Here is a 12,145-nt window from a genome sequence, read left to right as displayed (position 1 = left end):
CGGCATTCTTTTCTCTCAGCAGCCCACCACTGAAAGTGAATACATGTTTACCATGAATCTGCCCATCTTTTTTTTTTCTAAAGTAGGTTCATTTGCACTGTAGCAAATAAGGTACAGAGAAGCTTGGAAGGCCTAGGTCCCTGTCAATCAGCATAAAACACTACATTAAGAAGATGCTAAACAACACATAAAAGGCGATATGATAGAGACATTAGTAACAAGCAAATCTCTTTTCTGTTCTCCCCCCTCCCATCCAAAATGACACATGGCAGCCTGCCCTACTGGGCACAAATTCAAAGGACAGCACCCTAATTTACCAACAAATTTAATAGACGACCTCACGGCAGGTCTTACTTTTGGCTGGGAAGGTTACTGGCTGCGTTGGGCTCTGCTATCATTTCCGCTACATTATTTCAGCAGCGCGGACAGCAAGCTGATGGGATCAGCACCGCTCCTGAGGAAACTTCACCACGGCTGGTAGCGTTAAAAACTTCACGAAGCTTTAGCTCTTGTGGACGAAACAGCAACTAAAAGCTGTGAAGAAAACAGAGTTAGTTCTATGCAGTTCCCTTAAGAAGCAAGTCAGAAAGTCCCCCACAAAATCAAGTCGCAGAAGGGCATACGTCGCTTCAAGAAAGAAAAGAGGAGAATTCAGAGGTGTGATCGCTGCCCCTGGCAGGAGCCCTGAGGACACCGCACGTACAAAGCTACGGCCCGGCCCCGTTTACCCTCCGCCCTTTTGGGCAGACCCCCGCAAGGCCTCCGGCACCACGCCCCGCTCTCTCCCGCGGCCCGCACGGGCGGGGCCGCCTCACAGGTGCGTCGTCAACGCTGCCGCCGCCGCCCTGAGGGTACAGAATGGGGGCAAAGGGGGTCGAGGCCGAGACGCGCGGGACCCTCAGCCCCCCCTACGAACACATACACAAACGCACAGCCGGGAGCGGGGGCGGCAGCGGCGGGGCACGACAGCGGCCGCGGCCCATACGGCGGCTGCAGCGGCGGGAGAAAAGAAGGTACCGGCGGCGGCCACGGGCGCGCGCTGCGCGGGACCCGCCACTCACCTGCCGCGGGGGCGCGCTCGGCGGGCGGGCGCGCGCCGTCACCGCCCCCTCGGCTGCCCCCTCCCCGCGCTGCGGCAACAGCGACGGCCCGAGCCCCGGCTCCGGCCCAGCGTCAATCACGGCCGCCCCTGGCCACCGCCCGGCCTATCAGAGGCGTGGGTCGCTGTCACGTGCCCCGCCGCCGCAGGTGGGCGGGGCTGGCGGTGCGGGCTTGGGCGCGTCGGTGCCCTGCGGCTTCCGTAGCGGCTGCCGCGCCCGTTAACGCTGCCTCCCCCCGCCTTGCCCGGGGCCGCGCAATGGGGCCTGGCTGCCTCCTGCGGTCGCTGCTGCTGCGCTGCCGGCGAGCGCCGGTGGCTTTTGTGGCGGCCCGCTACCGCGGCGGCCCGCTGTCAGTCCGCCCCCTCAGCGCCGTCGTTCGCCTGCGGGCTCCCCAGCGGCCGCCGGGCAGGGGCGAGCCACCGCGGGCAGGCGGTGGAGGGCGGTGGAACCAGGCGGCAGGCCCCGACGGGGATGAAGAAGAAGAAGAGGAGGAGGAGGAAGAAGATGATGATGATTATGATGATGCGGATCTGGAGGAGCTGCTGGGCCCTTCTCCGCTGGCCGTGGAGGCCGGGGCGCAGCGCGTGGCCGTGGTGCACCCCGCGGTCAAGTGGGGCCCGAAGAAGTCGCCTCTCACCACGGGTGCGTGGCTGCGCCGGGACCAGGGACGGGGACAGGCAGGCGCCGCGGGCTGTAGGCGGGCTGCTTTCTAGCTCTGCTGCCACGCTTCTCGGTTCCCTCCTGTGGTAGGTAACCCCGGGACCCGTACGCACGCATCTAGGGCATTAGTGCCGGCGCTATGAGGGGGACCCGTTGTTGCAGCGGTGAAACTATTTACTTCAGTTGGCCAAATGCAAAACTCGGAAAGTCTAGGCTGCCGTTTTCTTCCTCGGTAACCTTTTTTAAATGACAGCTGCGCTGTTGGTGAGGCTTGGCGCGACTGTGCTTTGACTTGTAAATCACGGTAACTTCAGGTCTTGGACAGCAAAACAAAGCGATGCAGAGTGGTCAGGTTGCATTAGGAAACTGCCGAGCTGCCCTCTTACCGACAGAACATTAATAAGCTTTCTGCTCTCAGCAGTGCTGGGGTCCTCCGGCTTGCCCAGAAGTTGGCTGAAGAGCAGGAACGCTCTCCTGTACGTGGGAGTAGTGGAGATGAGATCTTGTTTAAGTCCTCCTTAACGACATGCTTTTATGCAGTTACTTAGGGATGGTCTTGCACCAGTAATTCCTCCAGAAAGACCTTATTTAACATTGCTACCCTTAGATTTCTCTCAGAAAACCTTGTAGCTAGCTAATGCATCCATCATGCACAATGAAGATATATGATGAACTTGCTCTGATGCTTCTCCAAATACTTCTCTAATGACAGAATTGTAATAGAAATGATTGTAACAGAAAAGATTAAGCATCTTTCAAGTTTGTTTTTTATGTAGAGACAGTTTAGATATATTTATTTTTGTATTCAGATTTGTTACGTGATGAACCTAAATCTCATTCAGTTTTATTAGTGGTGTTAATTCTAACAAATTGTCACACTGCAGAAGAAAGTTTGTAACCTTCTCAGAATTTACATAAGCATTCCCATTTTACAACCGAAAAGTAAAATATGAAGGCATCTTTCTGTCCAGACATAACAGAAGAATAGCAGTGATCCCTTTCCATTTATTTAGGCCCTCCAGATGAAGAGCCTGAAGCTTGAACAAATGTTTTGGAATGATTGTTGAAACACCTCAGGTCCAACAGGAAATCTCTGCATTTTACAAGGAACACTTAATGTGAGGAGAAAGAGGATCATGCTTATCTTTAAAAATATAGTACCTTTTGGACCAAGGTAACCTACTTAATATGTGAATTGTGTTTTGCTATCTAGAGAAACTTGAAAAAAATCTGTTCTGAAAAATTTGGCACATCAAAACTGGACCCAGTGATCTGCTGTGCCCATGTAGTCTGTGATTGCATGAAGTCCTCAAAAATCACTGCTTTGACATTTAAAAAAAAGTGACTGATGAGCCAAAATACAGGATAGAAGTCTCCTGGGTTTAGCAAGCCATAAATTAGCGTAGGTCTTTTATGAATAACTAGCAGTGAAGTTAACAGCAGGATATGCAGCATTAGTAATTTTTTAAATATTGGCACAAAACACCAAGGAATTAGTCACGTGAGTTTGTGCTCATCTGAAATAACAGAATTTCTTTTCCAGCAAATTATTCATTTCACATCTTGAGGCAACAAGCTTGGTAATTTCTTTGCTGACAATACAATTAAAAATTCTTCTAAATAAAAAATGATGGAAAAAAATCATACTGGCAGAAAGATGCTTTGTGTGATAAAATTACATCAAATTAGAAGTTTCAGTTTACTCTAATTAGAGATAAGACATTTTGCACCTTGTGCTAGAGGTTAAAATAAATGCCTTAATAGAATTTCAGTGTAGTTTAGCCTTTCCCTGTTCATGCATATACCGTAGCTATTGAAAATCTGAGCAAAGTTATGATGTTATAATACTTTTTTTCTTCTTTTTTTTTTTTTTTCTGTTCCTAAAGCTGAATTACAGATGGCTGAAGCCATTGCTCTTGTAGATACCCTTCAGAACTGGACAGTTGTAGATAAAATAATGATTCCTACAAAAAATCCCGACAAGAAGTTTATTTTTGGCAAAGGAAACTTTCAAGCTTTGACAGGTAAGGGCTGAAATTTTTCAGCACCGTGTCATTCTAAGCTGAACTGTTTAAGGATAGGTATGAAAGCTGAAGAGAGAGAGAATTTTGTTTATTTGTCATGCAAGTTTGCACAAATGACCTTCAAAGAATTTTTTAAGGTTACAAAACCAACACAATCAAATAACCTGTTCTCACTGAAAATATATAAGGCAACTTAATGTCCATGTAATTACATAAGCGAAACCAGCAGCTGTTCTTGACGTAGCACTATGTTATTGCAGTTACAACTTTGTTCTGCGATCAAAGACTATGGTGCCACTTGACATTTTACAGGCATTCTGCTCAGTGCAAAATGGTTTTATGTGTGTGTATCTTTTTAAAAAGAGAACTGACATTTAATACTGTATTTTGCAATGGTTATCCATCTTTTAGAAAAGATTAAAAAATTGCCCCATGTGACAGCTGTCTTCTTGAATGTGGAAAGAATATCTTCACTAACAAAGGTAATTTAATATCGAATCATATTCTTGATATCAGTATTGTTTGGATGACACTGGGGTTATGAGAAGCGCGGTCAGTCACGACTCTGAATTTGCAATTGGTAGTATATGAAGCCACCTAGACTGAGTTTTGTTGAAAGGAAACAATTCCTACTACATTTATCCAGTTACTGTATGTGCTTCCAGCTCTCTTGCACAAAATTCTCCATCAGCCTAATAGCTATTTAGTCCAGACTCTGCTCCCACGTTTGCCAGTGGCCCTACTTAAAATGACAGAAAAGTTACTTGAGGTCTTTTTCAAAAACTGGAAGTGATAACTCAGCTTTTGTAATGAAGCATGTCAAAGTTTTGGATTAGCTATATGCACAAGTTTCTGTACCTATATGGATAATGTATTTGTTTTCCTGTAGTTTTGTGGATGCTGTATTGTGTTTTGAACTTGAGATGTACATTTAGAGCAGGCTTATATTTGAATGTTTCAAATATTTAAACTGTCGTTCATAACCCTTAAGAAGAAACTGTATTTTAAGTGGATCACGTTGAGAAGAGGAGCCTGCTTCACTTTTTTTTTAACACTTATCAGTAAAACAAGTGGGGCATGAACTGTAGATGTTCTTTTAAATGCTTAAACATACTGAAATAAATACTTTTTAGGTTTACATTTACAAACATTAATGCCTTGCTGGTAGTTTTGAATACTTTCCCTGATTTTCTAATAGATAGTTATCTTGGGCACTTCAGTTTATTGATGGAATGGAAGTTGAAAATGTTTTGTTTTAATTTCCTAGTTTTCATTTCCTAATTTGTAGTAGGAGTTCTTTTAGTGCTACATTTGCTAAAAATATATCTCTTTTTGCAAATCTATATCTGAAAAGGAATTTGACAAGATTGATTCAAGAAGGTGTATAAACACAGCATTCTGGATTTTAGAGATGGCAGAGGGGAACTATTGCATACTTAAAGTACCTTTTGCTGAATGACGGCAAGGGTGGGTTTTTTGTTCGGTTGTTGGTTGAAGTTTTTTAAGTATATCGTGAAAAGCACCCTATGAAATTTTTTTTTTGCCATTTTGGTTTTTGTTTGCCTTTTCTGTTTCTGTGTTATCCCTATGCTTTCCCATTCCAGCATTTCATCATTATTTTTTACAATACCTTAGCCACTGAGATTTGTGATTCTGAGAGATGCTCTAAGAGCTGATGTTAGAATCATAGAATGATAGAGCTGGAAGGGACCTTTAGAGATCATCTAGTCCAACCCTCCTGCAGAAGCAAGTCAACCTAGATCAGGTTGTACAGGAACATGTCCAGGCGGGTCTTGAAGACCTCCAAGGAAGGAGCCTCCCCACCCTCCTTGGGCAGCCTGTGCCAGGGCTCCCTCATGCTCACAGTAAATAGTTTTTCCTTATATTTAAATGGAACTTTTTGTGTTCCAGCTTCATCTCATTACCCCTTGTCCTGTTGCTAGATACCATTGAAAAAAGGGATGCTTCAACCTCCTGACACCCACTATTTAAATATTTGTAAATATTAATGAGATCCCTCCCCAGTCTCCTCTTTTCTAGACCAAACAGCCCCAAACAGTTAGAATGTGTTAAAGGCAGTGGAAGGATTATCGCTGAATTTAGTGAGCCTGGACATAAAGTTCTACCTTCTAAACTGTCGCCTTTCTTCATGGTCAACGAAATTTTGTCTTTGCATGCTCTTAATTGTTGTCCATCCATTGAAATAGAATCCTGAGACCCGCTGAGTTCAAGTGTCCATCAGCCAACTGTAACTGTAGTGCTGTGTGGGAACTGATTTACTGATACTGTGTGGAACAGAAAACATCTAGTTATTTTGTCTTACATGGCTGAAGAAAGAACTAGAAGATGCTTGGGGCGTGAAAGTCTTGGACAGATACACAGTTGTACTTCACATTTTTCGTTGTAATGCCCGGACCAGAGAAGCAAAACTTCAGATAGCGTTGGCTGAAATTCCACTTCTCAGGTACCTCAAAGCTGTGCAAATTCCATAGTTACATATTTTTGTGACTGTTTCTTTACAGTAACAAAAATGGCAACACTGTAAGGAAAAATGACAGTGTTTCAGTGCTTGCATGGCATGCTGAATGATTGATCAGAGCATAGAAGTGTTTGCTATAATGTCATGGATTTAAGGTTCTGCAGTGCTGACAGGCAAAACCAGAAAGCGTTCAGGAGATAATCTTACAAATACATTTCTCATGTAAAGGTCCCAGTTCTTTCTCACATGAAGATGGATTGCAAGGAATTGGATATGTAATCCCATATATATGGGATTGATGGTTTAATACTGATGGGTTTAATAAGGAAAGCTGTAAACAAGGAAGATTTAAGGCCTTAATTTGTATCTGAATTTCCCATAGTTCTACATTACATGGCATAGAAATATTGGTACATGGCAGTTGGTGTGAGTTGTGTGGATGGATAAGAGACATCTTTGGCTTTCTGAAAATTCACGATAGCCATTTTAAGTTGCCAAGAGAGTTGCATGCTTTTTCAAACACAGTTGAGGAGCCAGGAATTTTTTTTTGCCAGGCTTCTTGCCATGAGCAGGATTTATTTAGAACACTGCAATTTAGTGTTTTTATTTGTACTGTTCACTACTGCTTCACATTTGTTAGTCATTTTAGGATAGCTTGATTAAAGAGATTGGCTTCTGACTGTTATTCTACTGCCAGGTCAAACCTGAAAAATGAGGCATCTTGGCTAGATCAGCAGAGAGGTGGATCTAGATACATCATGGGCTCAGGTAAAGTTGAAACATTCTCATGAACTACAGAATTCTTTTTGACCATAGCCTTTAAAGAAGTTTAATTTCACTTTATTTGGAGGAGGCCAAGAGGAAAAGTGTTCTGAGCCTGATGAACATAGAAAAATTTATTGGAAAGTAACTTTATTAAAGTCTTGGTCTGTACTGGCTAAGTGTCCACAGTCAGCAACATCACAGAGACTCTTAGGCAAGAGTACATAGGCTCAATTGCTTATTTATAACTTTGCATGCCCTAGTACTAACACACTTGATTTCCAAATGCACAAGATTGCTTGGTTTACTCTTTCTTTTAGACTATTCTGCCAGTTACTCATTTGTATTTTTCAGGTGAAACATTCATGGAGACACAGAATCGTGTCTTGAAAGAAAAAGAACTTAGAATTCGGAATGCCCTGGAGAAACTAAGAAGAAAAAGGTCTCTACTTAGATCTCAGCGCAGAAAACGCGAGTTTCCCGTTATCTCAGTAATGGGTTATACTAACTGTGGTAAGCAAAAACTCGGGAAATTGGCACACAGAGGAGCTTACATTGTCTAATTTTTAATTAGGAACTCTAGCCAGAATCTAATTTCATTGCAAATGGGCTCCGTATTTTAATTAGTTTTTTAATTGTGTAATGAATAAATGTCAATTAGGATATAGTTAGGAAAGCAAATGATGTTTGTTGTAGTTAGATTGGGGGGGGGTGGTGTCAGTGTGCCTAGCACCTCTTGTGCCAAAAATATTTGATATATAGTACTGCAAACAATACTGTAAGTGTCTCTTTATATCCATCTGTATTACTGGATCAGAACGGGAAAAGTAGATAGTTGTTTGGATCACAGTGAAGGCTTGGGGAATAGGAGAGAAATTCAGGAGAGCTGGCAGTTGGTCTGAAAAATGTGCTTAAGAAGCACCGTAGCTTTTCATTGATTGACATGTAGTGTTCTGAGATGTGTTCAAAAGAGACTGTAAATAAAGCTAAAGATTTTTTTTCAGATGTTTTTTTGAATACAAGTGAATTCATGCACAAGGCATAAATAGACTTTGGACAAGACACTTTTTTCCAGGCTGCATTATCTTAAGACCATTTCATTTTCCTACTCAACCGCTTTATAAAATCAAACCTTGCACTAATTTTATCAGTTACATACTCAAAGATTTGGATTTCACTATGTGTTTTTCTTATATAAAACTGAAGATTTGACAAAATAAATGTATATATATTGCAATTTTATGCACATAATTGAAATATAGTCTGTACCGATCACTTCAGTTTAATGACTAAATTCTGTGACATATTCTTTAACATCTCTAGTATTATGTTCATGAGGAAACACCCAATAAAAGCATAAACCTAACAAGTTACATACTATTAGTGCTTCCGTTTATTGTTGGATTTAACAAGTAAATATTGAATTGTTTTATTTGACAGCAGAAGCACAGAGGAGTACATAAGTATATGCTTCCTAATGCTGTCGTGGCAGTGCTTTTCAGAGAGTCTTAGAGGTGAGAGACGTGGGTAGGTCACTTTGTAGGTCAGTTTAGTGTTTGATCATCTTGTGATTTCACAGCATAGCAGCCAGATCTGGCCTTAAATCCAGTTTTCAGGTTATAAAAGATAAGACTGTCTTTGCATTTCCTAACATTGTGTAGCTAGTGGAGTCTCCTTCTCGGGAGGTTTTCAAAACCCACTTGGACTTCCTGTGTGACCTGATCTAGGTGGATCTGCTTTAGCAAGGGGTTGGACTAGATGATCTCTAAAGATCCCTTCCAACCCCTACGATTCTATGACTCTATGGTAACTAATCATAAGCTAGATTTAACTTAGTGACCTAGACATGAATGAAGATACTTGAATGAAGCCATTAAAATCTTCTTTTTTTTTCTTTAATTAGGAAAAACTACTCTGATCAAAGCCTTGACTGGGGAAGCAGGAATTCAACCCAGAGATCAGCTGTTTGCCACTCTTGATATTACAGCCCATGCTGGCTATCTGCCCTCGCGTATGGCAGTTATTTATGTTGACACCATCGGGTTTCTGACTGATCTTCCACATAATCTGGTTGAGTCCTTTTCAGCTACATTAGAAGAAGTGGCTTACTCAGTAAGTAATTGACTATAAAAAATGAGAAATCTAATTAATTCCTAATCCTCGCTCCTTCAGAAAAGGGAAAGTTAATTAGCATGCTGTTCTCAGTGAAGTATCTGGCTGACTAACAGTAGTCTCATAAGATAATGAGGTAAATATCTTACCATAAACCAATTTTATGATACTTGAAATTATGCAGAACATATAGATATGAAGGGACTTCAGAAAGGGTTTATTTGGAATATATGTGTCATCCTCCATGATACGTAAACCAGATAAATCAGATTTTACTGATTAAATATCTGAAAATCCAAATAGTACATCTGAGTAAGTTGAGGCCTATTTATTTATCTCTCAATGATCTTGAGAGTTGAAAAAGAAATAAAGCCTCTGGAATGATCTGGTTTTCACTCAAGGTTTCCTGTAGCATTAAAAGTGAGTGATTGTGATGTTATACGGGCAGCATGTGATAAACATAAATATAGTTTTTCAATCATTTTCTCATTAGTTTCCTGTGTTATAGCAAAGTATAGCGTTGTATATGCCCAGGCATTAAACAAAAAGCCTGCATTGCCAAAGGTAATGAAATTCAGTGGTAGCAAGATGCCAGAATGCTTCTGAGGATTAGACTTCACCATGTAATAACAGGACTTTGAAAAGCTGTCTGTAAGTATCCTTATTCTAAGGTTTTAAATGAAAGGCAAGAAACTTTTAGTTCTCATTGCTGTTCAGAAGTTTGCAGCAGTATCTTGAGCAAAGGTGATGAAACATTTTGAATGCAATTACTGAATTTCATTGCTTGGTTTTTATCATGGTAAACATGATCATGTGTGTACTTGAAACTTGTAAGTTTTGTTTAAAGATTTCAAGTGAAGCACCAGTAATAGTTTCTTGAGAGCTGAGGATAATCTTCAGCATTTTCAGTGTAAAAACAGAATTACAAGTTACACAGTTGGTTTTGAGCCATTGCTCCTTTAAAACCTTTTCAGAGTTTGCTTTTTTTTCTCCAAAAATACTGGAGCCTTATTGTTAAACCGATTTGGCTTTGAAAAAATTAGATCGTTATTATTTGAAATCTCAATTCTATAATTAGCTTGTTTGGCAGGGCTTGTTTCAGGGTTGCTGGAGGCAAGTGTGAACTGAAAGACAGAGTCTCTTCCAACATGATGCAAAAAAAACAGCATTGCTTTACTACTATTTTAGAAGTTTGTTTTACAGCATTAATCTACGAACATATTATCTAGTGGATAGGAATGTATCTTACATGAATTAACAATGCAACAATAGTATAAAAGCGCTAGAACATAGTGACTGTTGTGTTTCATTAAGTAACTGTCTTACATATTTGATGATTGCTAGGATCTGATAGTTCATGTGAGGGATGTTACTCATCCAGAAACCATCCTCCAGAAGGCAACTGTTCTGTCAGTTCTGAAGAATCTTAATCTTCCCAGCCATTTATTGGACTCAATGATAGAAGTTCATAATAAAGTGGATTTGATAGAAAGGTAAGCAGGAGATGCTAAGTGCACTTAAACATTTCCTATGTTCCTGAAGCTTTTTCATTCTTAGTCTAGAAAAGAGCTCCCACACTTCTGAATACATTTAATAATGTTTCTCAGTCTTTTACATATGTAACTGTGGTCTTAAAAATAGTTGTGTTTTAATTACAAAAGAAATCACTGTGGGTTATACAAGAAGTGACCTGTGTTAGGAAGGTGTCGATATAAAATAACACAGTTAAATTGTCTGTGCCTGGAATATTTACACAACCTAATTTTCATGAGCAAATGTGCTAGCAATTGTTGTCTTTCAGGTATGAACCCACTGAACAAAATGCTTTAGCTGTTTCTGCTTTACATGGACATGGTTTAGAAGAGCTGAAAGAAGAAATAGAGAAAAAAGTTTTGACAGCAACAGGGAAGAAGATTCTGACAGTTCATATCAACTTAGATGGACCTCAGCTAAGGTAAACAGTTTTGAATTGTGAGGAGGACTTGGAGTAATATGAAACTCCTAGTCTTGCGTGTTTTAAAATATACAAATCCTATCAAACTGACTTTAATTTGCATTAAGAATTACAGGGATAATTATCAAAGTTTTCTGACCTATTGAGAAAAAATATCCCCATTAGATAGCCTGGAGTCTTCTTCAGAAAGTGTCCTTCACAGAGTTGTGTGTGTTAGTAAAATAACACATACTTCCAGAAGGACCATGCAACTGGTCCTGGAGACAGATTTCTGATAAAATCACAAATCTGGAAGATTGATGCAGACACCATACCCTCCCCCTCAAATAGCAGGTAGCAAATGAAAAGTTAAGCAAAGCACTTCATCATTTGAAGTGTTAAATTACCTCATTTGGAACCTATTGACCTAAAACGAAGACTACATATTATGCAGCATGTCATACCTTTAAGGTGCTAATATGCTTTTACTTTTACAGTTGGCTCTATAAAGAAGCAACAGTTCAGGAAGTAGAAGTCATGCCTGAAGATAGCACTGCCAGGGTGAAGGTGATAATCAGCAATTCTGCTTTTGGAAGGTACAAAAAACTCTTTGCCAACAGTAAGATTTTGATGTCGTGACGCTACATCCTTTCCTAGAAGAAACTGATCCCATTAAGAGGATGAGGTGAAATGAAGTTAATGACCTGTTAGCCTGGGTATGGAAGACTGTGTTTCTTCCCTAGGTGATGTTTTTGATGCATCTTAGAAATGGACACGCTTTCATAAAACTTCAGTTTGGAAACAATAAAAGCTTTGAACTTCATTCTGCCTGCAAGTGCAAGGACAGCACTAGAGTTTTAATGTTAAAACAGTTGTTGGCTATAAGCTGTGAACCCCAAACACATGGAAATCACTGTATAGCATCTGCATTAACCTTCAGTAAAGTAACAAGGTTTTTATATAAATAAAGATTTGTACTTCATTTGTCAGAATAAAATAATATTTATTACACTTAAGGTGTCTCAGATGGTCCTTGGAAAATGAAAGTTAGTGAATAAAATGTTGTTGGCTTTAT

The 12,145-nt window shown here is 40.7% G+C and overlaps 2 protein-coding genes across 3 annotated transcripts in view; one reads left to right on the top strand and one right to left on the bottom strand.

The window, feature by feature from the left end:
- Window positions 1–1,146, bottom strand: part of LOC104563650 (cohesin subunit SA-2-like) — a 69,007-nt gene extending 67,861 nt beyond the window's left edge. For both annotated transcript variants that reach the window (XM_061998331.1, XM_061998364.1), the window contains exons 1-2: window positions 1,062–1,146; window positions 355–534 (exon numbers count right to left, since the gene is read on the bottom strand). In XM_061998331.1, coding sequence (XP_061854315.1) covers window positions 355–398 — 44 coding nt within the window. In that variant the 5' untranslated portion in view covers window positions 399–534; window positions 1,062–1,146. The remainder of the gene's footprint in view (window positions 1–354; window positions 535–1,061) is intronic.
- Window positions 1,147–1,281: 135 nt separating this feature from the next.
- On the top strand, window positions 1,282–12,051 carry GTPBP6 (GTP binding protein 6 (putative)). The gene is made up of 10 exons (XM_010206725.2): window positions 1,282–1,742; window positions 3,647–3,784; window positions 4,196–4,266; window positions 6,118–6,248; window positions 6,961–7,031; window positions 7,380–7,538; window positions 8,929–9,137; window positions 10,482–10,630; window positions 10,939–11,091; window positions 11,568–12,051. The coding sequence occupies exons 1-10, from the start codon at window positions 1,358–1,360 to the stop codon at window positions 11,707–11,709; spliced, it is 1,608 nt and encodes a 535-aa protein (XP_010205027.2). The 5' UTR covers window positions 1,282–1,357; the 3' UTR covers window positions 11,710–12,051.
- Window positions 12,052–12,145: the final 94 nt, after the last annotated feature.

The sequence above is a fragment of the Colius striatus genome, chromosome 1 (assembly GCF_028858725.1).
Source record: "Colius striatus isolate bColStr4 chromosome 1, bColStr4.1.hap1, whole genome shotgun sequence".
NCBI lineage: Eukaryota > Metazoa > Chordata > Aves > Coliiformes > Coliidae > Colius > Colius striatus.
Note: the sequence above shows the minus strand (reverse complement) of the source record. Positions and strands in the feature narration are given on the sequence as shown.

What these genes read in the sequence shown, in the direction of transcription:
- GTPBP6 (XM_010206725.2), top strand. Translation starts at nt 1,358, where the DNA reads ATGGGGCCTGGCTGCCTCCTGCGGTCGCTGCTGCTGCGCTGCCGGCGA. An exon ending in TAGATACATCATGGGCTCAG is followed by an intron (nt 7,032 to 7,379) that starts GTAAAGTTGAAA and finishes TGTATTTTTCAG; the next exon opens with GTGAAACATTCATGGAGACA. An exon ending in TAGAAGAAGTGGCTTACTCA is followed by an intron (nt 9,138 to 10,481) that starts GTAAGTAATTGA and finishes GATGATTGCTAG; the next exon opens with GATCTGATAGTTCATGTGAG.